This window comes from Cetorhinus maximus, chromosome 4, assembly GCF_964194155.1.
Source record: "Cetorhinus maximus chromosome 4, sCetMax3.hap1.1, whole genome shotgun sequence".
Lineage (NCBI taxonomy): Eukaryota > Metazoa > Chordata > Chondrichthyes > Lamniformes > Cetorhinidae > Cetorhinus > Cetorhinus maximus.
Genome location: NC_135882.1, coordinates 103,175,330 through 103,199,084, shown reverse-complemented (window position 1 = coordinate 103,199,084; position 23,755 = coordinate 103,175,330). Strand labels below are relative to the sequence as shown.

Genomic DNA, 23,755 nt, shown 5'->3' with positions numbered 1-23,755 from the left:
CTTAATAAGGTTCTTAATGAGAGGCATGGGCGTGGGTAGCTCTGCCAGTTCCAAAGCTGCTTTCTTGGAAATGGCCTATGCTGGGAACAGCATCTGGAAACTGACACACTAGCATTTTTGCACCCTGTCCACCTCTGTTCCCTCCCCCAGGGGATCCTAAAATCCTGAACTGGGTTTCTGCCAGTTGTGGCTCAGAGTGGATAATACTCTTTTCTCTGAATTAGTAGATTGTCAGTTCAAGTCCCGCTCCAGACACTTGAGCACAAAAAATGAATCAAGGCTGACACTTCAGTGCAATATTGTGGGAGTGCTGCATTGTCAGAGGCACAGTATTGTGGATGAGAGGTCCCGCCTGCCATTTTAAATGGATGCAAAAATTCTAATGGCACTATTTCATAGAAGAGTTATCCCTTGTGTCCTGGCCAATTATTGCTAAGCCAACACACTAAAACAGATAGTCTAGTCATGATCACGCTGCTGTTTGTGAATGTTTGCTCTGTGCAAATTTGTTGCTGCATTTCCTACAACAATGGCGAAACTTCAAAAGTACTTCCATGTCTGCAAATGCTTTGGGGCATCCTGAGGTCAAGAAAAGTGCTATAGAAATGCAAGCCTTTTCTTTCCTGATCACTGACCTATAATGAAAAGTTTCACCCATGATGTCCAATGAATAGTCTCACCATAGTCAACATTCCATCTCATACACAAGAATGAACTCTTCAGTGGGTATTGGGGCTACTGCTGGAAAAGCAGCACAGCAGAAAAAGGAATAAAAAGCCACTGTTTATAAAACACTTGCAAGAATAGAGAATTTACTTCCAAAACTATCTTTCCCTCTATCGTAACACTAAACAAATGTGTGGAAAAGTGATCTAAAGTCCTGCAATTATATAGAATTGCATCAAATTTACAATGCAGAAACAAATCAGTGGGCTGGGTTTTACAGGGGGCAGTGGGGTCCCCAACCTGCAGCATAAATGTCAGAGGTGAACCCACCCCTGCTTAGCTGGTTTGCACCACAGAAATTTAATGGCTGTCAGGCCATTAATTGGCTTGAAGTGGAACTTCACCATCGATGAAGGGACCCGCCTCCAAGAACTGCCAAGCAATCAAATGGCCGGCAGCTGTCCGATCCTAGCAGCATCACGAGCAATGGCCACTACTAATATTGCAGCCAGTCCCGATGAAGGTGTTCAGTGATGGAGCCCAGATGGTGCACGGGGAGGCGATGGCGTAATGATATTGTCGCTGGACTAGTAATCCAGAGACTGAGGGTAATGCTCTGGGGACCCAGATGGACTAGTAATCCAGAGACTCAGGGTAATGCTCTGGGCACCCGGGTTCGTATTCTGCCACAGCAGACGGCGGAATTTGAATTCAATTAAAATCGGGAATTAAAATGATGACCATGAAACCATTGTCTATTGTTGTAAAAAAAAACCATCTGGTTCACTAATGTCCCTTTTGGGAAGGAAATCTGTCGTCCTTACCTGGTCTGGCCTACAGGTATCTCCAGAACCACAGCAAAGTGGTTGACTCTTAAATGCCCTCTGAAATGGCCTAGCAAGCCACTCAGTTGTAACAAACCGCTACAAAGACATAAAAAAAAAGTAACCGGACGGACCACCTGGCATCGACCTAGGCACCAGAAGCGACAAAGGCAATCGCAGCCCTGCCGACCCTGCAATGTCCTCATCACTAACATCCGGGGGCTAGTGCCATAATTAAGAGAGCTGCCTCACAGACTAGTCAAGCCACAGCCTGACAGAGTCATCCTCACAGAATCATACCTTATAGATAATGTCCCAGACACCACCGCAGGACAGACCCGGCAGAGGTGGCGGCACAGTGGTATACAGTCAGGAGGGAGTTGGCATGGGAGTCCTCAACATCGACTCGGGAACCCATGAAGTCTCATGGCATCAGGTCAAGCGTGGGCATGGGAACCTCCTGCTGATTGCTACGTACCGCCCTCCCTCAGCTGATGAATCAGTGCTCTTCCATGTTGAACATCACTTGGAGGAAGCACTGAGGGTGGCAAGGGCGCAGAATGTTCTCTGGGTGGGTGACTTCAATGTCCATCACCAAGAGTGGCTCGGTAGCACCACTACGGACCGAGCTGGCCAAGTCCTAAATGACATAGCTGCTGGACTGGATCTGCGGCAGGTGGTGAGGGAAACAACGAGAGGGAAAAACATAATTGACCTCAGCCTCACCAACCTGCTTGCTGCAGATGCATCTGTCCATGACAGTATCGGTAGGAGTGACCACCGCACGTTGTGGAGGCGAAGCCTGCCTTCACGTTGAAGATACCCTCCATCGCGTTGTGTGGCACTACCATCGTGCAAAATGGGATAGATTTCGAACAGATCTAGCAACTCAAGACTGGGCATCCATGAGGCAGTGTGGGCCATCAGCAGCAGTAGAGTTGTACTCGAACATAATCTGTAACCTCATGACCTGGCATATCCCCCACTCTACCATTACCATCAAGCCAGGGGATCAACCCTGGCTCAATGAAGAGTGCAGGAGGGCATGCCAGGAGCAGCACCAGGCATACCTAAAAATGAGGTGTCAAGCTGGTGAAGCTATAAAACAGGACTACTTGCGTGCCAAACAGCATAAGCAGCAAGTGATAGACAGAGTTAAGCTATCCCTCAACCAATGGATCAGATCTAAGCTCTGCAGTCCTGCCACATCCGATTGTGATTGGTGGTGGACAATTAAACAAATCACTGGAGGAGGTGTCTCCACAAATATTCCCATCCTCAATGATGGAGGAGCCCAGCACAGCAGAGCAAAAGATAAGGCTGAAGTATTCACAACAATCTTCAGCTAAAAGTGCCAAGTGGATGATCCATCTCGGTCTCCTCCGGAGGCCCCCAACATCACAGCCAATTCAATTCACTCCACGTGATAGCAAAAAACGGCTGAAGGCACTGGATACTGCAAAACCTATGGGCCCTGACTACATTCTGGCAATAGTACTGAAGGCTTGTGCTCCAGAACTTGCCACGCCCCAAGCTAAGCTGCTCCAGTGCAGCTACAACACTGGCATCTACCCAGCTATGTGGAAAATTACCCAGGTATGTCCTGTACACAAAAAGCAGGACAAATCCAACCTGGCCAATTACCGCCCCATCAGTCTACTCTCCATCATCAGTAAAGCAATAGAAGGGGTCATCAACTGTGCTATCAAGTGGCGCATGCTTAGTAATAATCTGCTCACTGATGCCCAGTTTGGGTTCCACCAGGGCCACTTAGCTCCTGACCTCGTTATAGCCTTGATTCAAACATGGACAAAAGAGCTGAACTCCCGACGTGAGGTGAGAGTGACTGCCCTTGACATCAAGGCAGCATTTGACCAAGTGTGGCATCAAGGAACCCGAGCAAAACTGGAGTCAATGGGAATCAAATGGAAAACTCACCACTGGTTGGAGTCATACCTAGCACAAAGGAAGATGATTGTGGTTGTTGGAGGTCAGTCATCTCAGCTCCAGGACATCACTGCAGGATTCCTCAGGGTAGTGTCCTAGGCCCAACCATCTTCAGCTGCTTCATCAATGACCTCCCTTCCATCATAAGGTCAGAAGTGGGGATGTGCACTGATGATTGTACAATGTTCAGCACCATTCATAACTCCTCAGATACTGAAGCAGTCCATGTCCAAATGCAGCAAGACCTGGGCAATATCCAGGCTTGGGCTGACAAGGGGTAAGTAACATGTATACCACACAAGTGTCAGGCAATGACCATCTCCAACAAGAGAGAATCCAACCATCGTCCCTTGATATTCAATGGCATTAACATCACTGAACACATCCTGGGGGTTACCATTGACCAGAAGTTGAACTGGACTAGCCATATAAATACTGTGGTTACAAGAGCAGGTCAGAGGCTAGGAATCGTGCGATGAGTAACTCGCCTCCTGACTCCCCAAAGCCTGTCCACCATCTATAAGGCACAAGTCAGGAGTGTGATGGAATACTCCCCACTTGCCTGGATGATGTCAGCTCCTACAACACTAAAGAGGCTGAACACCATCCAGGACAAAGCAGTCCGCTTAATTGGCACCACATCCACAAATATTCATTCCCTCCACCACCGACCACAGTGGCAGCAGTGTGTACCATCTACAAGATGCACTGCAGGAATTCACCTAGGCTCCTTGGACAGCACCTTCCAAACCCGCGACCACTGCCACCTGGAAGGCCAAGGGCAGCAGATAGATGGGAACACCACCACCTGAAAGTTCCCCTCCAAGTCACTCACCATCCTGACTTGGAAATATATCGCCGTTCCTTCACTGTCGCTGGGTCAAAATCCTGGAACTCCCTTCCTAACACCTACACCACACGGACTGCTGCGGTTCAAAAAGGCAGCTCACCACAACCTTCCCAAGTGCATCTAGGGATGGGCAAGAAATGTTGGTCCAGCCAGCGAAGCCCACATCCCGTGAATGATTAAAAAGATCTGGGGCCAGGCTACTAAGCCCTGGAGGGGGTGGGGTGGGAGGGGGGAGAGAGGTGGGGACTGAAATGGATAGGGCAGGGTGGGAGGGGAAACACAGGGGTGTGCAGACCTTGGGGGATGCCTCTGATGGGCACAGGGAGCCTGTGAATGTGGCACCCCCACCACCATGATAGGCCACCAGCTTGCCCAGTGAGACCTGCTGGCTGGACAGTTGGTGCAGCCTCCGCTGCTGTGGGTAAAATCCCAGAGGCAGTGGGAGGAGCCCTTCTGTGAACATTAATTGGTGACTTAAGTGGCCCAATTGCCTAATGGGCCTCCCAATGCCTTGTCTGTCAATGGGAAAATTGCAACGGGGGAGGGCAGGTATGCACCGAGAACAGCGCTCATGGCATGGTGCCCAAATTTCAGCACCACCACCTCCATCCTGCGCCTCCCCCACTGCCTGCCATCCTGATCCCAGGGGCATAAAATCCAGCCCATTCACCAAATCAACCATAGTGGTGTTTATGCTCCACTCGAGTCTCCTCCTACCCTACTTCATGTAACCCAGTCAGCCAATGGTTGCTATATTGCATTATAGTTTGTTTTTGATTTAATGCATCAGCATTTTGGCAAAATGGTAGAAATATTCTCTGAGAAATATTCAGTCCTCAGAGGAATGAAGTACTGTTCTGTTCTAGTTGCAGTTGTCACTATGCTGCAAACTCTTGCCATTGCAATGAGGTAGTCTCAGCTCCAAAACATTACTGCAGGTTTCCCTCTGGGCAATGTCCCAGGCCCAACCAACCTCAGCTGCTTCGACAAAGACCTTTCCTCCATCTTAAGGTCAGAATGGGGATGTTTACTGATGATTGCAGTGTTCAATTCCATTCAAAAGTCCTCAAATGAAGAAGCAGGCCGTGCCCACATGTAGCAAACTGTGGTCAACATTTAATACAAAAACAAAAATACCTGGAAAAACTCAGCAGGTCTGGCAGCATCTGCGGAGAGGAGCACAGTTAATGTTTCGAGTCCGAATGACCCTTCAACAGAACTAAGTAAAAATAGATGAGAAGTGAAATATAAGCTGGTTTAAGGGGGTGGTGGGACAAGTAGAGCTCGATAGAGGGACAGTGATGGTGGAGATAACCAAAAGATGTCACAGACAAAAGGGCAAAGAGGTGTTGAAGGTGGTGATATTATCTAAGGAATGTGCTAATTAAGGGTAGAAAACAGGACAAGCAAGGTACAGATAGCCCTAGTGGGGGTGGGGTGGGGTGAAGGGATCAAAAAAGGCTAGAAGGTAGAGATAAAACAATGGATGGAAATACATTTAAAAATAATGGAAGTAGGTGGGAAAAGAAAACTCTATATAAATTATTGGGAAAAAAAAGGGGGTGGGAATCGGAAAGGGGGTGGGGATGGAGGAGAGAGTTCATGATCTGAAACTGTTGAACTCAATATTCCGTCCGGAAGGCTGTAAAGTGTCTAGTCGGAAGATGAGGTGCTGTTCCTCCAGTTTGTGTTGAGCTTCACTGGAACAATGCAGCAAGCCAAGGACGGACATGTGGGCATGAGAGCAGGGTGGAGTGTTGAAATGGCAAGCGACAGGTAGGTCTGGGTAATGCTTGCGGACAGACCGAAGGTATTCTGCAAAGCGGTCACCCAGTCTGCGTTTGGTCTCTCCAATGTAGAGGAAACCGCATTGGGAGCAACGAACGCAGAGGACTAAATTGAGGGAAGTGCAAGTGAAAAGCTGCTTCACTTGAAAGGAGTGTTTGGGCCCTTGGACGGTGAGGAGAGGGGAAGTAAAGGGGTAGGTGTTGCACCTTCTGCGGTTGCATGGGAAGGTGCCGTGGGAGGGGGTTGAAGTGTGGGGGATGATGGAGGAGTGGACCAGGGTGTCACGGAGGGAACGATCCCTGTCGAATGCCGCCTGGGGGGGGGGGGTTGAAGGGAAGATGTGTTTGGTGGTGGCATCATGCTGGAGTTGGCGGAAAGGAAGGAGGATGATCCTTTGAATGCGGAGGCTGGTGGGGTGATAAGTTAGGACAAGGGGGACCCTATCATGTTTCTGGGAGGGAGAAGAAGGTGTGAGGGCGGATGCGCGGGATATGGGCCGGACACGGTTGAGGGCCCTGTCAACCATCGTGGGTGGAAAACCTCGGTTATGGAAGAAGGAGGACATGTCAGAGGAACTGTTTTTGAAAGTGGCATCATCAGAACAGATGCGACGGAGGCGAAGGAACTAAAAGAATGGGATGGAGTCCTTACAGGAAGCGGGGCGTGAGGAGCTGTAGTCGAGGTAGCTGTGGGAGTTGGTAGGCTTGTAATGGATATTGATGGACAGTCTATCACCAGACATTGAGACAGAGAGGTCAAGGAAGGGAAGGGAAGTGTCAGAGATGGACCATGTGAAAATGATGGAGGGGTGGAAATTGGAGGCAAAATTAATAAATTTTTCCAGGTCCAGATGAGATCATGAAGCAGCACCAAAGTAATCATCGATGTACCGGAGAAAGAATTGTGGGAGGGGGCTGGAGTAGGACTGGAACAAGGAATGTTCCACATACCCCAAAAGGAGACAGGCATAGCTGGGGCCCATGCGGGTACCCATAGCCACACCTTTTATTTGGAGGAAGTGAGAGGAGTTTAAGGAGAAATTGTTCAGTGTGAGAACAAGTTCAGCCAGATGGAGGAGAGTAGTGGTGGATGGGGATTGTTCGGGCCTCTGTTCGAGGAAGAAGTGGAGAGCCATTAGACCATCCTGGTGGGGGATGGAGGTGTAGAGGGATTGGACGTCCATGGTGAAGAGGAGGCGGTTGGGGCCAGGGAACTGGAAATTGTTGATATGATGTAGGGTGTCAGAGGAATCACGGATGTAGGTGGGAAGGGACTGGACAAGGGGAGAGAGAATGGAGTCAAGATAGCAAGAAATGAGTTCCGTGGGGCAGGAACAGGCTGACACGATCGGTCTGCCGGGACAGTCCTGTTTGTGGATTTTGGGTAGGAGGTAGAAGCAGGCCATCTGAGGTTGGGAGACTATCAGGTTGGAAGCTGTGGAAGGAAGATCTCCAGAGGAGATGAGGTCAGTAACAGTCCTGGAAACAATGACTTGATGTTCAGTGGTGGGGTCATGGTCCAGGGGGAGGTAGGAGGAAGTGTCTGCGACATGATGGACCACATGGTCCATCTCTGACTCTTCCCTTCTCTTCCTTGACCTCTCTGTCTCAATTTCTGGTGATAGTCTGTCCACCAATATCCATTACAACATTTAATCTTGGGCTGATAACTCAGTTCACCATCAGCACACCGTGACTACAGTATGTATCATGCGCAAGCTACACTGCAGTAAGTGTCTTCCAAACCTACACTCTCCACCACCTAGAAGAACAAGAGAGCAGGCTCCTGAACAGTACCACGTGCAAGATCCCTTCCAAGACACACATCAAACTGACCAAATCACCAGATCTTCATCATCACTAAATCAAAATCCTGGAATTCCCTTCTGAACAGGACTGTGGGTGTACCTACACTACGTAGCCTACAGTGGTTCAAGAAGGTGAAACAGCACCACTACTCAAGGGCAATTATTAACCAGTAATGAATGCTGGTCTTGCCTGTGATGCCCATGTCCCCTGAATGAATATCAAAAGGTTCCCTTTGTTGTAAACTATGCAAAGCTGATAGGTAGGAACATTGGTTTTGAAGAAGAAACCAGTTCCATTCTATCTCATTTCTGCAGATATATGCTTAAGTTTCTTCACTTTCAGTCTTGGGAATAACCAACAACTCATATTCATATAGCACATTTAGTGTAATAAAACATCCCAAGACGCTTCAGAGTGGCACTGTAAAATGAAATATGCCACCAAGGCACATAAGGAGATATTAGGGCCATTGACCAAAAGCTTGGTCAAAGAAATACATTTTAAGGAATATTTTTAAAGGAGGAAAGTAAGGTAGAGAGGTAAGGAGATCTAGGGAGGGATCTCTAGAGAGGTTGCTGAAGGCACAGTCACCAGTGGCGGAGTGATTAAAATCGTGGATGCTGAAGAGGCCAAAATTAGAGGAAGGCTTTATTTTATATCTATAAATCATTACAAGTAATTCATGCTTGCTCATTTATGCACAGAGAATTAATATTTATCTTTAAGGATAGAACCTTTGCTCCCAAGATTGCTAAAAGTTAGGATCTATCAAGCTGGGATCAGGCTTGTTCAGGGTAATCTCAGCTGGGATCATAAAGTGGGGGCTCTTGTGGGATTTCAGTCATGGACAGTGAGTGATTAGTGGAGAATTTTGAACCTTTGGCTTATTGCGACACAAAAAGACCAAGTTTTGCATTAGCTTAAAGCACTCCGATTTCTTGTCAGGTGCTAAATTGTGCATTTTCTGCATATGCTTCTTACAGTGCGGCATACAAATCAGGAATGCCTCATGTTCAATCAAAAACACTCTCAGTTATATGGCACCGGATTTTGGCTACCATGATGGATAGCTCAAGTCAAGAAATTCATGACTTGCCAGGCCCGTTTCTATAAAAAATACCCCAAAATGCATGGTTTTCGCTCCAGCGGGGGGTGGATCCAGGATCCAGCCTGTCTTGCCGATCTTAGAAGCAGAGCGTAAATGGCCACGGTGGCGGGCGAGTGCTTAGTGCTGTTTAGAAGTTCCGCCTCGGTGTTCTAGGACTTTGTGCCAGTTGCTTTAGAAGTTGTTAGGCCCTCTAGCCCTCACCTGTCACAGCTCTCAATGCATGGCCCCTCGTACCGCCACACCACCTCCATAGTCACTCAACCAGGATCCACCATGGCAGACCTCAGGAGGCATGTGGAGATCAAAAAGATAAACTTCTAACAATCTAATACAGCTCTTGCTCCTACACACCTGATGGTGAAAAAACTTTCACAGCTTTCAAATCTCCTCAAGTGGTTAATCTCTTAGAAAAACAAATCTCTATTCAGATCCAACATCAGAGACAGCTAATCCTTTAATAGGCTCTTTAAACTGTCAATCAAACTGAACTCAGAGCCCCCTTGCTGAGATAATTGTAGCCCTTGGGAAAATATCAACTAAGAGCTCTGTTGAAACTGCATGACCAGATGCTACTTTAATTTTCTAATGTATGCCTGTCGATCAAAGCAGGTCAGCAGAGGATTTTTTAATCTTTCACTTACACCTGCGGCCCATTTGTTTTTAAGTTTAAAGAGTGGGGTATTTAAAAAAATTCACATCATGACAGTTAGACAGACCTTATCTGCCCTTCAAGAGCATTTACGCCTATTCTATCAATTCTTGATTCTCACACTGTGGGTTAAGCCCTTGCAACAGCCAAAATGAGCACTGAGTTCAAATGGAACTGAAGTGTTCAGGTTTCCCATTGTGTGACACACACCCCACCCCCTTTATCCTACCAGCATAAAATTGGATCTGTTGAAAATGGTGCAGGACTTCTGCATCCGGGTCCCGCCTGCCACTTTTAAAAGTCCACAGAGCCTTCCCGACTCCACGGAAATCTGGCCCATGATCTCAGCTAAAGTGAAGGTAGAAGAAAAACAACTGATTGGGTTAGGATATCAAGGATATTGTGTGGAATTTGATTGCAGAAAGAATCGAGCTCAGCTGAAATATTCTTCCTTGGTTCAAAAGCTGGTTGATGGTCTTGGCCAATGCTCATGCATGAACAATAACTACATAAGAGAGAGTAATGAAGTGTGACTTTGACGAAGAGTGTTGGGAGTTGGGTGAGTGAAGGAATTATGTGAAGAGGGGGAGGAGGTGCTTCTCTGACTTTTTACCCTATAGGAATTGGTTCTTACTACAGGGGAAGAAGTTAACTGTTTGGTGAGTATCTGGTAAGTGGTTAGGGCCTATTCTATTCCTGAGGTTTAAAATAGTACATGAACTGGTGTTAAGGTTAATAAAATATATAAGCAGAGAAAATTATTAATTGAAGGAAATAATTGAATAGCTAATTAAATCACATTAAGGGTGGCAGGTCAGCTGATGTCATGGCTGCAGCATATGGAAGCTCCTGGGTGCCAGTGTGATCCAGGGCAAACATGTCTGCAGTAAGTGTTTGCGGCTTAGGCTCAGAGACATTGAGCTGGAGGCCGAGCTGCAGACACTGTAATGCATCAGGGTGGGGGAAAGTTATCTGGACACTTTGTACCAGGAGGCGGTCAGGCCCCTTAGAATAGGGTCTTCTGATTTGGTCAGTGGTCATGGATAGGAAGGTTTGACTGTGAGTGAGGCAGGTAAGGGGACCCAGAAGGCAGGAGTGCAGGAGCCTCAGCCTTCACAGGTCTGGGGTTCTTTCAGCTTGTTTGGATGAGAGTGAGGGCTTCAGGGTGGATGAGGGGACTGGCCATGGCACCATGGTATAGGAAGCCATTCTTTGGGGGGGTGAAAAAAAGGAATGTAGTGGTAGGAGGGGACAGTATAGTGACCCGGATTGACACTGTTCTTTGCAGCAAAGAGTGAGGGTCCAGGATGCTGTGATGTCTGCCCGGTGCTAAGGTTCGGCATCTGCTCAGGGCTGGAGAGTAACTTGGAGTGGGAGGGGGAAGATCCAGTCATTGTGGTCCATGTAAGTACCACCAATATAGGCAAGACAAGGAAAGAGGTTCTGCATAGTCAGTATGAGGAGCTAGGCGCCAAATTAAGAAGCAGAACCTCAAAGGTAATAATCTCTGGATTATTACCTGAGCCACGTGCAAATTGGGATAGGGCAGATAAAATTAGAGGAATGAATGTGTGGCTCAATGACTGGTGTGGTAGAAGTGGGTTCCGGTTCGTGGGGCACTGGCACCAGTACTGGGGAAAGTGGAGGTTGTACCATTGGGACGGTCTATACTTGAACCATGCTGGGACCAGCGTTCTAGCAAGCTGCATAACTAGGGAAGTGAGAGGATTTTAAACTAAATATTGGGGGCAAGGGATTGAATTTATAAGATATAGTAAACCAAAGAATAGAGACAAGGCAAGAGAGAAAGATACTAATATGGGAAATGATAAACAGACAGTGACAAGAAGGGATCGAGAGTACAAATCTAGGAGTAAATCAGCTGATAAGGCTAGAGGTTACAAAAATAATAAAAGAACAAAACTAAAGGCTCTGTATCTGAATGCATGAAACATTCAAAACAAAATAGATGAACTGATAGCACAAATAGAAATAAATAAGTACAATCTGATAACCAAATTAGAAACATGGCTGTAGGATGATTTAGATTGGCACCTGAATATTGAAGGATACATGACAGTTAGAAAGGACAGGAAGCTAGGAAAAGATGGATGGGTGACACTATTAACTATTGTAGGTATTAGCTCAATAGAGAGGGATGATCTAAGTTCAGGAAATCAGGATGTAGGTGTGGTTTAGGTACAGATGAGAAATGATACAAGCAAGGAGTCACTTGTCGGGTGGCGTACAGGCCCCCTAACAGTACCCACACTATAGGACAGAGAATAAATGAAGAAATAATGGAAGCGTGTCAGGAGTGTACGAGGATAATCATGGGGGATTTTAATCTATATATAGGCTGGAAAAATCAGATGGGCAAAGGTAGCCTAGTTGAGGATTTCATAGAATGTTCTTGGGATAGTTTCTGAGAACAGCGTGTTCTAGAGCCAACGAGAGGGCTGGCTATACTAGACCTGGTACTGTGCACTGAGATAGGATGAATTAATGACCTCATAGTGAAGGCATACCTAGGTAGCAGTGATCATAATATGATTGAATTTGACATTCAGTTTGAGGGAGAGAAGAGTGGTTCCAAGACTTGTATTTTTAAACTTAAATAAGGGCAATTTTAAGGGCATGGAAGCAAGGCTAGCTAAAGTGAACTGGCAAATTAGATTAAGGGATAGGTCAATAGAGACGCAGTGGCAGACATTTAAAGGGATATTTCAGAATACACAGAATAGATACATTCCACCAAGAAAGAAAAATTCCAAGGGGAGGACCCACCATCCGTGGTTAACTAAAAAAGTTGAAGGTAGTATCAAACTTAAAGAAGAAACATATCATTGTACAAGAATGGGTGGCAGGTCAGAAGATTGGACAGAATATAAAAAACAGCAATGAGTAACAAAAAGATTAATAAAATGGGAAAAATTAGAGTACGAGAGAAAGCTAGCTAGAAATTAAAAACAGATAGTAGGAGTTTCTATAGATATTTAAGAAAGAAAAGCTTACAAAGTGAGCATTGGTCCTATACAAAGTGAGTCTGGGGAATAAATAATGGAATTTAAGGAGATGACAGATGAATTGAACAGGTATTATGCATCGGTCTTTACTATGGAGGATACAAGTAACATCCTAGAAATAGCCATAAATCAAGAAAGGGAAGGGATAGAGGAGCTCAAGAAACTTACAAGCACCAGGGAAGTGGTATTGAGAAAACCTTTGGAGATGTGGGCTGACAGGTCTTCGGGTCCTGATGGACTTCATCCTAGGTCTTAAAAGAAGTGGCTACTGAGATAATTGATGCATAGGTTTTAATTTTCCAAAATTCCCTCGATTCAGAGAAGGTTCCATTTGATTGGAAAATAGTGAATGTGACTCCTTTATTCAAAAAGGGGTGACAGAAAACAGGAAACTGTAGGCCAGTTATCTGTCATAGGGAAAATGTTAGAAGCTATTATTAAAGACAGTATTGCTCTCCTTATTTAAGGAAGTATGTAGATGCTTTGGAAGCTATTCAGAGAAGGCTTACTAGACTAATACCTGCAATGGGCAGGTTGTCTCATGAAGAAAGTTTGGACAGGCTAGGCTTTTATCCTCAGCACTTTAGAAGTGTGAGGAGCTACTTGATTGAAAGATATAAGATATCCTGGTCTTTTGACAGGATGGATGTGGAAAGGATATTTCCTCTTGTGGGGAAATCTAGAACTGGGGACACTGTTTAAAAATAAGGGGCTGCCCATTTAAGACAGAAATGAGGGGATTTTTTTTCTCTCAGAGAGTCGTGAGTGTTTGGAATTCTCTTCCGCAAAAGGCGATAGAAGCAGAATCTTTGAATATTTTCAAAGCAGAGCTAGATAGATTCTTGATAAGCAAAAGGGTGAAAGGTTACCAGGGGTAAGTGGCAATGTGGAGTCAAGGTTACAATCAGATCAGCCATGATCTTATTGAATGGCAGAGCAAGTTCGAGTGCCAAGTGGCAATAGGCTCCTAATTTGTACGTTTGTATGAATGGCACCCATGAAACATACTGTACCCCACCGAGGAGTCCGTTTGTTTCAGCAGGGAGAGAAGTGGGAGAAAGTCAATAAGAAAGAAATAGAACTTCATACAGCACACATCAATGCAATCACCTAGGCACAGTAATAAGGTAAGAAGACAAGCCAATATCAGAATACAAAAACCTACTCAAAACAGTTGGAATTCAAGTGCAATGCTTACATAGATAAAAACAGAGTGCAAGCGATCTGTTGAATTTTTACATTTTATGGAAGTAGAGCAAAGTGATCCAAGAGTAACCTAAATATGCTTTAGGCTTCTTTGAGCAATGAAGCTCCTGTCCAATCCAATGTTGCGCATTACTATCAACCTGATGTATTCAGGATTGAGTTCATGTAGATTCTCATTCTGATTTTCTATCTCGCTTGTAAGGAGGCACCTGGCTTTTGCTGCCTTGCTGTAAAGCTTGCTTATGATCAGGAACCCAGCAACTTAAAGAACAACTATTCTTTATTTCTGTGCATTCATGCTCAAACATGATCTTGTGCAATCTACCTGTTACTATGTTGCAATATAGTTGCTAAACTGTCAATTAAAGATAAATGTTAACTGTGGTTAAAAAGGGGTGAGCTGTGTTATCCATGAATTAGCACTCAAATTGGTGGTAATAACTACAATAACCATTTTTATTTATAGGCCCTCTCGAAGATTCCCAAAGAATTGCAAAAGAAACATAAGAGAAATGTAATTAGTACAAAGTGAAGTGCTTACTCCCGTCAGGAAGTAGCGCCTTAGCTTCCAAGCTCCAGGGCAGTGTATTTGTGGGATGCCCCTAAGATGTGCTGGGGAAACCCTCTAAAAGTTTACAGGTAAGGAGTGATCGACAATTGCTCAGGAAGTTCAAGCTTCCTTTGGGCAATTGCCCTGCACTGTGAACCTTCTGAAAATGCAATATAAAACGCAAACTTCGGATGGTTCCAACTGTCTTACAGCAATAGTTGACAAGAAAAGTTAGAAGTAAAACCACTACTAGATTCTGGGTAGCTATTGTACTGACCTCCCCTGACCAAACCACAGAACTCTCCCCACCCCCTGACAGCCCACGAGACACACCGCACACCCCCACTACACCCCCTACTGGACTCCCCACAACCCCCCATTACCCCCACCCGGCACTACACCCCCCTCACTCCTGGGACTACCCTCACCACGAGACTCACCCACCACCAACAACCCCCCTGCCGACCTGACTCCACCCCGTCATCCCAGGCCCGACGCGACCCGATCTGGCACCCACCGCCAAGATCTGACCTCCCCCATCCAAAGCATGACCCAACCCGACATCCCACACCCCCCAAGTCCAACTCGACCCTTCCTCCCCCCACCAGGGCAGGCCTGGCCTGACATGACCCCCACCAGTCCCCACCACCGCCCTCCCAGGCCCAACTTGATCCTGATCTGACACCACCCCCCTAACCCCTCAAGCAAATCCTATCCACTTACCTTATAAACTTACCTTTTCCCTGGCTTGTCAAAGTGGCTGGACCTTTAAGCTTACCCGCTTTACAGCAGCTAGTGCCATAAAAAAGGGGCTAACTTACCTTTGACTGAGCTGCCCTTGACTGTAGGTTTCAGGAACCTGCTGTGCTACACAGATCTCACCCAGCCTGAGTCAGAAGGTTGGGCGAGATGGGAGGGCTGGATTTCGAGTCCATGTCCAAATACAGCAAGACCTGGACAACATCCAGGCTTGGGCTGACAAGTGGCAAATACCATTCGTACCACACAGGTGTCAGGCAATGACCATCTCCAACAAGAGAGAATCCAACCATCGCCCTTTGACGTTCAATGGCATTACCATCACTGAATCCCCCACTATCAACCTCCTAACGGTTACCATTGACCACAAACTGAACTGGACTAGCCATATAAATACTGTGGCTACAAGAGCAGGTCAGAGGCTAGGAATAGTGCAACGAGTAACTCACCTTCTGACTCCCCAAAGCCTGTCCACCATCTACAAGGTACAGGTCAGGGGTGTGATGGAATACTCCCCGCTTGCCTGGGTGAGTGCAGCTCCCACAACACTCAAGAAGCTTGACATCGTCCAGGACAAAGCAACCCACTTGATTGGCACCACATCCACAAACATTCACTCTCTCCACCACCAACGCTCAGTAGCAGCAATGTGTTCACCAACTGCCATAGATCCAGTTAACACATACCACTTTGGCAGGACTAACAATGGCGTGGCGGATGGTGGGGGGGTGGGGGGAATGTCTCTCAAAAAAGACTGATGTTACAGTGTATTATGGTGAAACATGTGACTCCATAGAGTGCCAGATGCATGTTTGATCTTGCGAATGTTGATTGCCTAATCTCAGGTGCTTAATTGTGAACAGTGTTGAAGAAGATGTAGGGGCAGCTGTCCTGGAAGTGTCCTTTTCAGAGAGGCATTGATCTGAATAGGTCTGTTTTTGTCCTGTTGGCCAGTTTGGACAAAAAAGGGAAAAAGGGACTTATTTGAAGAAAAATTACCGAGGCTTCTCATACACCTTCTAGTGGTCAAAGCTAGAACAAGCATGTGAATAAATTGTTGGCCTACCTTAATTCCATAGAGGATAGCATTAGTATGCTTGAATTATGCATTCCTAAACTGCTGTTATATACTTTGTTCAGGTACTCATTTTAATTTTAAAAAACTTCTTGTTTACTGTTCAAAGAACATTGAACCCATTTAAACATTACAGGGGTGCCAATGTTTTGTGTTAAAGGCTAATCCTATAATGCCATCACTTCAATATTCACAACATGAGAACATACCTGGACTTTTTATTGTTTTCAAAACTGAACTTTAAAGTGGGTTATCAGTCAATGCAACACTTCCAATTTTAAGAAAAATTTGCTTTGAAACTGCCAAACTTTGCATTTATTATAAAAAAGAAATGCAATTAATACAAGTGGTAGAGCTGAAGAATCAGTCTGTCATCTGTACTTACCCTGACCTCTTCACGTCTTTCCTTGCTTTCATGAATCAATTTCCAATGCTCTTCCTCCACATGTGTTTTCCTTTTCATAGCTATTTCGAGTTCTGCCTTAAATTTGGCGATGAGGCTTGCAGCATTATTTTGCTTGAACTCTACTGCTTCCAGAATTGGTCTTGAAAGAATAGATACACAAACATAATTAAGACCAAAACACTGATTTCATAGAATGGGTTACAGAAAGAGGCCATTCAGTCCATCGAGTCCATGCTGGTTCTCTGCAAGTTGCAATAAAATTATGATAGGAAACTAGTCTTCACAGACATTTAATACAGCCTCTTCAATATAATACTAAAGTGGAAAATTTATAACTGTTGTGACACGGCAGATGATATATGGTAGGCGGATCAAATCCATGAGGGAAACTTGATCACGCGGTCACAACAATTTTGCAATTTGTATTGTATTTCGAGACGTGTGCCCTGAATTCAATAGAATCCACCAAGACTTGGAGATTTTTTTAGAAAACTAAAACATTTATTAAGAAAAGAAAATATTTCAAGCACACACATAGGTCTACAAATTACTACCATAATAACTCCTAAAACCCCTAATTAATCTGGCTTCCAGTTACACCCCCATTAAGGCAATGGTTAAAAAAAAGATTTAAACAGATCCAGGCAAGTCAACACAATACTCTGGACAGTAGAATTCAAAGTGGCTTTTCCCAGATTCAGTTTCTGTAGACAGCAGCTTAATGCACAAATACTGGAGGCTTTTCACACTTCTGTAGATCTTGCAATGCCTTTTTCCCTCTGACACATGGCCTCTTTTCCTTTAAACATGCTTCTCCCTTTTAATACAAATTCCATTGTTCCCATATGTCTTTGGAACTTTATCTTTCTCATAATATAAATCTTTTCATGGTGCTCATATTATCAATAATCTTTGGGAAAAATAAACACACAGCTTGGCCTAGCTTCTCTGGCTAGGTGTAACATTCTACCATCTTTTTCAAATTCAAACTACCCTGGTTTATCTACAAATGCAAATTCTCCTCACCTCACATTCTAAAACTTCAGCCATGTTTACATATCTAGCATTTCAAACCTAGCTTCTTTTGATAAGTCAAAGCCTCCAGACCAGCTGTCTCCAATTCAATTAAATCACGCACGCACACACACACAGAAACTATCCAAACGCCACTATTAACCTACTATTACAATACATCACAATAATATTATGAGAATTATTATACTTGGGTGACAAACCCAAAGCTTCTTTAGCATTTTCAATAGTTTTCGGATTATATTTTGCCTGTTCTGTCAAGGTTGAAATACAACTTCTGAGCAACATGAACAAAAATGACCAAAAATACAGATCATATTTGAAATATGATGTGAGATATAGGGCAGAATTGTCCCAGATTTGCAATAAGTGTGGTAGTTGATGGGAGAAACGATGTTTTACATGCTGGCCACAATGGCGGCTTCTCACACTGTATCGTCCCAGTCCTACTTCATTAATTATGCATTCCCGGGAAACACGCCGTTTCAATGGTGGGTGGGCTCTAATTTGCCCGCCATGCCAACACCTCACTGCTTCATCACGCCAGGCGCCTTATTTAAAGTGCAGCCACATGCACACATTTCAGTGCTTCCGGCCCACGACTGCTGCACGGAAGACATGGCCCCGAAAGGCAAAAAGACAGCAGCCCCTAGGTTTAATGACACATTCCTTTTAGACGCAGTGGAGGCCCACTGTGATGTCCTCTACCCTGGCTCTGGCCACAGGTGGGCAGCAACATCACCAACCTGACTCAGGAGGCGGTGGCAGCGGTGGTTAGCGCTAATGCCCTGCAAAAGAGGACAGCCACCCAGTGCTGCAAGAGGATGAACGATCTCCTGCGTTCTGCCAGGGAAAGTCACTCTTCTCATCACTCTCAACTCACACACTCACAAACCCATCACACATCCACAGGGATATCACACCTCAAGGGAAAACACCACTAATTCTCACACGCATACTCTCACATCTTCCTCAGACTCATATCCTCTGGAGCTCACAGCCTCATCCTGTCCAGGTTTCTGCTCACTGCACAAACATTCCATGCAGTGCCATGTGTCCTGCTCACACTCTCTCCATCTGGTTTCTTGCAGGAGAAGCCTGTTCACATCAGCAGGGAGAAGTCCCAGACAGGGGGTGGAGTGACTCACATTAGGCCCCTCACTCACTTTGAGGAGTGTGCCATCGCGCTGACTGGTGAGGATGTGGACCGTGCCTGCGGTGACGGTGAGATCAGCGATGAACACCCTCGTGAGGATCCTGCACCTCATCATCCCTCTCTAAAGTGTGCTCTCTCTCCTGCTTTTGACTCTGCTGCCATGCACTAATTATCTCTACTTTATTTCACAGGGAGCTCTTAACCGACACCCTCAGCCAGCCAGTCCCTCAGCTCCATCCATGTCCTCACCTCCAGCCAAGAGGACACTTCCTCCATTGAAGAGCTGGAAAGAAGCAGCCTGGAAGACCTGTCACAGTGCTTACCCATATCCTCCAGCAGCACAGAGATACTCACCTCGGTATTATCTTGTTCTTTGTTTTCAATTCAGAAAACCTGTCTGGTTAATTCTTTATAATCTGAAAGCGTACATAGTGGGACTCCTGCAGTACTGGCAAAGCACATCCTTGCTAAATTCAAAACAAAACCCTGTTATAGTCAGACCTTAAGTGGTAAACTAGGGGAGTCAATTTTTACCCTTCCTACATGGTTGTATCAATAGACAGACCTAAGCAGCTCCACAACCAATGGCTCAGAGTGAAGAACTATAGTCCTACCATGTACAGTCAAGATTGGTGGGGGACAGTATAGAAAAAGCATATAATTGTGCAAGGATAATAGGAGAAGGCGGCTCAATTAATATCTCCATCTTCAACCATGGAAGAGCCCAGAATATGAGTACATGAGACAAGACTGAAGCAATTATGTCAACCAAGCCAAATGGCCGATCCAATTCAGCCTCCTCCTAGTCATCAGTAAAATGATGGTAGTACTCATAAAAATGTTCCAGCAAGTAATACTTAGTCACCCATAGCCTGGCTGATAACGATGAGTTGGTTCTGCCACAACTACCCGCCACCTAGCCTTTACACATCCGTCATTTAGACTTAGATGCAAGAGTTGAAATCTAGAGACGAGGTAATAGTAGCTGACCACAACATCAAGACAGCATCTGACTGGCAATGACACCAAAGAACCCAAGCATAACTGAGGTCATTTAGGGATCAATCAGAAAATTCCAGTGGCTGATTGGGCACAAAAGTAGATGATCATAGTTGTCGAAGGCCAATCATTACAGCCAAGGATATTGTTGCAGAACTTCTTTAGGGCAATGTCTTTAGATGCTTCAGCAATAATCTTCCTTCTATTATAAGGTTAGGAATTGGCTGTTTGCTAATGATTCTACAGTGTTAAGCTGTAGTCATAACTCCCCCAACAATGGGACAGCCCAAGTGAGGCTACCACAGGGCCTGGATAACATCCAGGTTTGAGATAAGAAATGGCAAATATTATTCACACCACTTAAGTGCAGGGTAATTACTATCCCCAACAAGACAACTCCCACCCATCTTACCTTGGTCTTCAATGGGATCAGTATCAATATCTTGGGGCTTACCATTGACCAGAAGCTTAAACATACAGCCATGTCAACACAGTGACTTCTGTAGATTTTAATCTACAGACAGACTGGAAAAATCAAATGGGCAAGGGTAGCCTAGATGAGGAGTTCATATAATGTTTTTGGAATACTTTCTTTCAACAGTACATTCTGGAGCAAACTAGAGAAATTAGAGTATGAGAGAAAGCTAGCTGGAAATATAAAGTCGGATAGTAAGAGTTTCTATAGATATTTAAATAAGAAGAGTTAACAAATTGAGCGTTGCTCCTATAGAGAGTGAGCCTGGAGAATTAATAATGGAAAGTAAGGAGACAGCAGATGAACTGAACATGTAAGTTGTATCAGTTTTCACCAAAGAGGATACAAGTAACATCCCAGGAATAGCTGTAAATTAGGAAATGGAAGAGAGAGAGGAACTCAGGAAAATTACAATCACCAAAGAAGTGGTATTGAGCAAATTGTTGGAGCTGCGGGCTGACAAATCCCCAGGTCCTGATGGACTTCATCCTAGGATCCACTTCATCCACTTGAGTGTGGCTTACAATAGAGTGCCAGAGTTGAGTGCTTCAGGGAGTTAAGCAGGGAAAAGGAAAGAAGTGTTTGGTTGCTTTTGTCTAAACTTTTTCAGCCTCCAAGAATTGATTCTTGCTCTGCTACGGGAGAAGTTAGTTAATTGGGAGTATCTAGTAAGTGGTTAAGGTTTATTACATTCCTAAGGCTCAAAATGGTATATTTTGAACGAGAGGTGAGCGGGAGAGGATAAATCGCGCGGATCAAGAGGCCTACCTGCAGTGAGACCAGCGGCGGAGTGACGTCACGAACCACAACATGATGCGAGTGCAGGGAAAGAAGCTGATTGATGAGTATTTCTAGTCTTTAAAGTAAAAGTAATGTCCTTAGTTTGTGTTTAGTTCTCTGGTCTTTTTTTCTCTTTTTCTAAAAAATAGCTTGATAAGAATAATATCGAACTGGTGTAAAAAATAAAATTAAGCACAATAAAGTGTGAAGAGCCAGTGATTCTTCAAGTGTAAAGAGCAGGGATACTAGAGTAAGTAATTAATAAATTCAATAAAATACGATGGTGATGGCAGGGACGACGATACGTTGCTGCTGTGGCATGAGGTGGCTGCTCACATCAAGGGGGGGAATGTTACCTGGACACTTTGTTCCAGGAGGTGGTCATAACCCTCAGATTAGGCAATTCAAATTTGGTCTGTGACCAGGGACAGGAGGATGTGGCTGCAGGTGAGGCTGGTGTGGGGACCCAGGGGATAGCATTCAAGGAGCCTTGGCCCCTGCAATTGTCCAACAGTTACGAGGTTCTTGCAAGCTGTGTGGACAAGAACGGGGACTGCAGGGTAGGATGAGCAAACTGATCATGTCACCATGGGATAGGGAGATATTCAAGTTGGGGGAGGAAATAGGAATGTAGTAATTGTGGGGGACAGTATAATTAAGGGGATAGATGCTGTTCTCTGCAGCCATGAGCGTGAGTCCCAAAAGATCTGTTGCCTGCCCAGTGTCAGGGTTAAGGCTATCTCCTCATGGCTGGAGAGGAGCTTGGAGTGGGAGGGGAGGGATCCAGTTGTCATCGTCCACGTTGGTACCAACGACATTGGTAGGACTAGAAAGGAAGTTCTGCTGAAAGAATTTGAACAGTTCAAATTAAAAAGTAGAACCTCCAAGGTAATAATCTTGGGATTACTACCTGAGCCACGGGCAAATTGGCATCGGGTAAATAAAGCCAAGGAGTTAAATGCGTGGCTCAAAGTTTTGTGTGGGAGGAATGGGTTTCAGTTCATGCCGCACTGGCACAAGTACTTGGGTAGAAGAGAGCTGTTCCAGTGGGACGGGCTTCACTTGAACTGTGCTGGAACCAGTGTCCTGGTGAATCAAATAACTCGGGCTATAGAGAGGGCTTTAAAGTAAATTGAGTGGGGGAGGGTTCTGGAGAGTGGATGAGTAGGCTTACAAAGCAAAAGGATATGGCAGCATTGCAGGGCAGCAATTTAGGTAATGATACCCAGAGTGTGACAGGAAGGGACAGAGTGTGCAAACATAAAAAAAGCAGCAAATAGGGTCAAAGGGGGAAAAAAATGGTCAAAAGGCAAAAATTAATGGCTCTTTACTTAAATGCACGTAGTGTTCAGAACAAAATAAATGAATTAATGGCACAAATAAAGATTAATTGGTTTGATGTTCATAGCCATTATGGAGACATGGGCCAGGATTTTCCTGTCAGCGAGTGGGGGGTGGGGCCTGCTTGCTGACACGTAAATTGACGCGCGGTGATGTCAGGTGGGACTCCCGACGTCACTGCGCCCCATTTAAATTTTCAGGTAGGCGGGGGCTCAGCAAAATCAGCCCGCTGACCTGTCAATGGCCAACTGAGGCCATTGACAGAGTCATTTAAGTAATCAATAGACCTGCCCGTCCAACCTTAAGGTTGGCGGGCATTAGAAAAAGCATGAAACCTCATCCATGAGTGGGATGAGGTTTCATGTAGGTATTAAAAAAATTAATTAAAGTGTTTTTAAAAGTTATGGACATGTTCCAATTCATGTAACAGTGTCACATGAGGGGACATGTCAGGGATTTTTTTATTTTCTATTTTTAATATTTTTTTACATTAGAGACAATCTTCCTGAGGCAGCACTTTGCCTCAGGGAGATAAGTGCATTCTTTCTTGCGCATGCGTGAAAGAGCGTACTCTCGGTTTAGGGAATCCCCCTCGCCCACACAGGGAGCGCATAGCGCTTCTGTGCAGATGTCACGCTGGGCGGGCCTTAATTGGCCCGCCCATGTAAATGGCGGCGCGCCCATTGGGGCCTTTGCGTGCCCGCTCTTCAACTTCCCCCATGACGGAGGGAAAATTCTGCCCATGGTTACAAGGAGTTCAAAGCTGGGAACTAAATATTCAGGCGTATGTGACTTTTTGAAAGGACAGGCAGGAAGGAAAGGGTGGTGGCTAGCTTTCTTAGTACAAGATGGAATAAGTATGATAGCAAGAAATGATCTTGGATTGGAAGATGTAGAATCCATATGGGTGGAGGTAAGAATTAACAAGAGGAAGAAGACACTGGCGGCAGTAGTCTATAGGTCACTTAACAGTAGCTATACCGTAGGACAGAGAATAAATTGGGTTTAGAGGGCAGGTAAAAAAGGCACTACATTAATCATGAGTGAGTTTAATCTTCATGTAGATTGGGAAAATCAAATTGACAGAGGTAGCCACGAGCAAGAGTTCATAGGCCAAGATCTTTGGGTCGGTGAGCGGGGGCGGGCCCCGCTCACTGACATGTAAAATGACATGCGGTGATGTCGGGTGTGCCTCCCAATGTCACCGTGTGTCATTCCGATCTTCAGTTCGGCAGGCGCACAGCGGAGTCGGCTGCGCATCCGCCGAATTGTTAAGGGCCTATTAAGGCCATTTAAAAACTAATTCAAAT

The 23,755-nt window shown here is 45.3% G+C and overlaps 1 protein-coding gene across 1 annotated transcript in view; it reads right to left on the bottom strand.

Moving 5' to 3' along the window:
* The window catches only part of ccdc178 (coiled-coil domain containing 178), a 587,382-nt gene that overhangs the window by 348,783 nt on the left and 214,844 nt on the right, over positions 1-23,755 (bottom strand). The window contains exon 18 of the mRNA XM_078540576.1: positions 16,642-16,801. Coding sequence (XP_078396702.1) covers positions 16,642-16,801 — 160 coding nt within the window. The remainder of the gene's footprint in view (positions 1-16,641; positions 16,802-23,755) is intronic.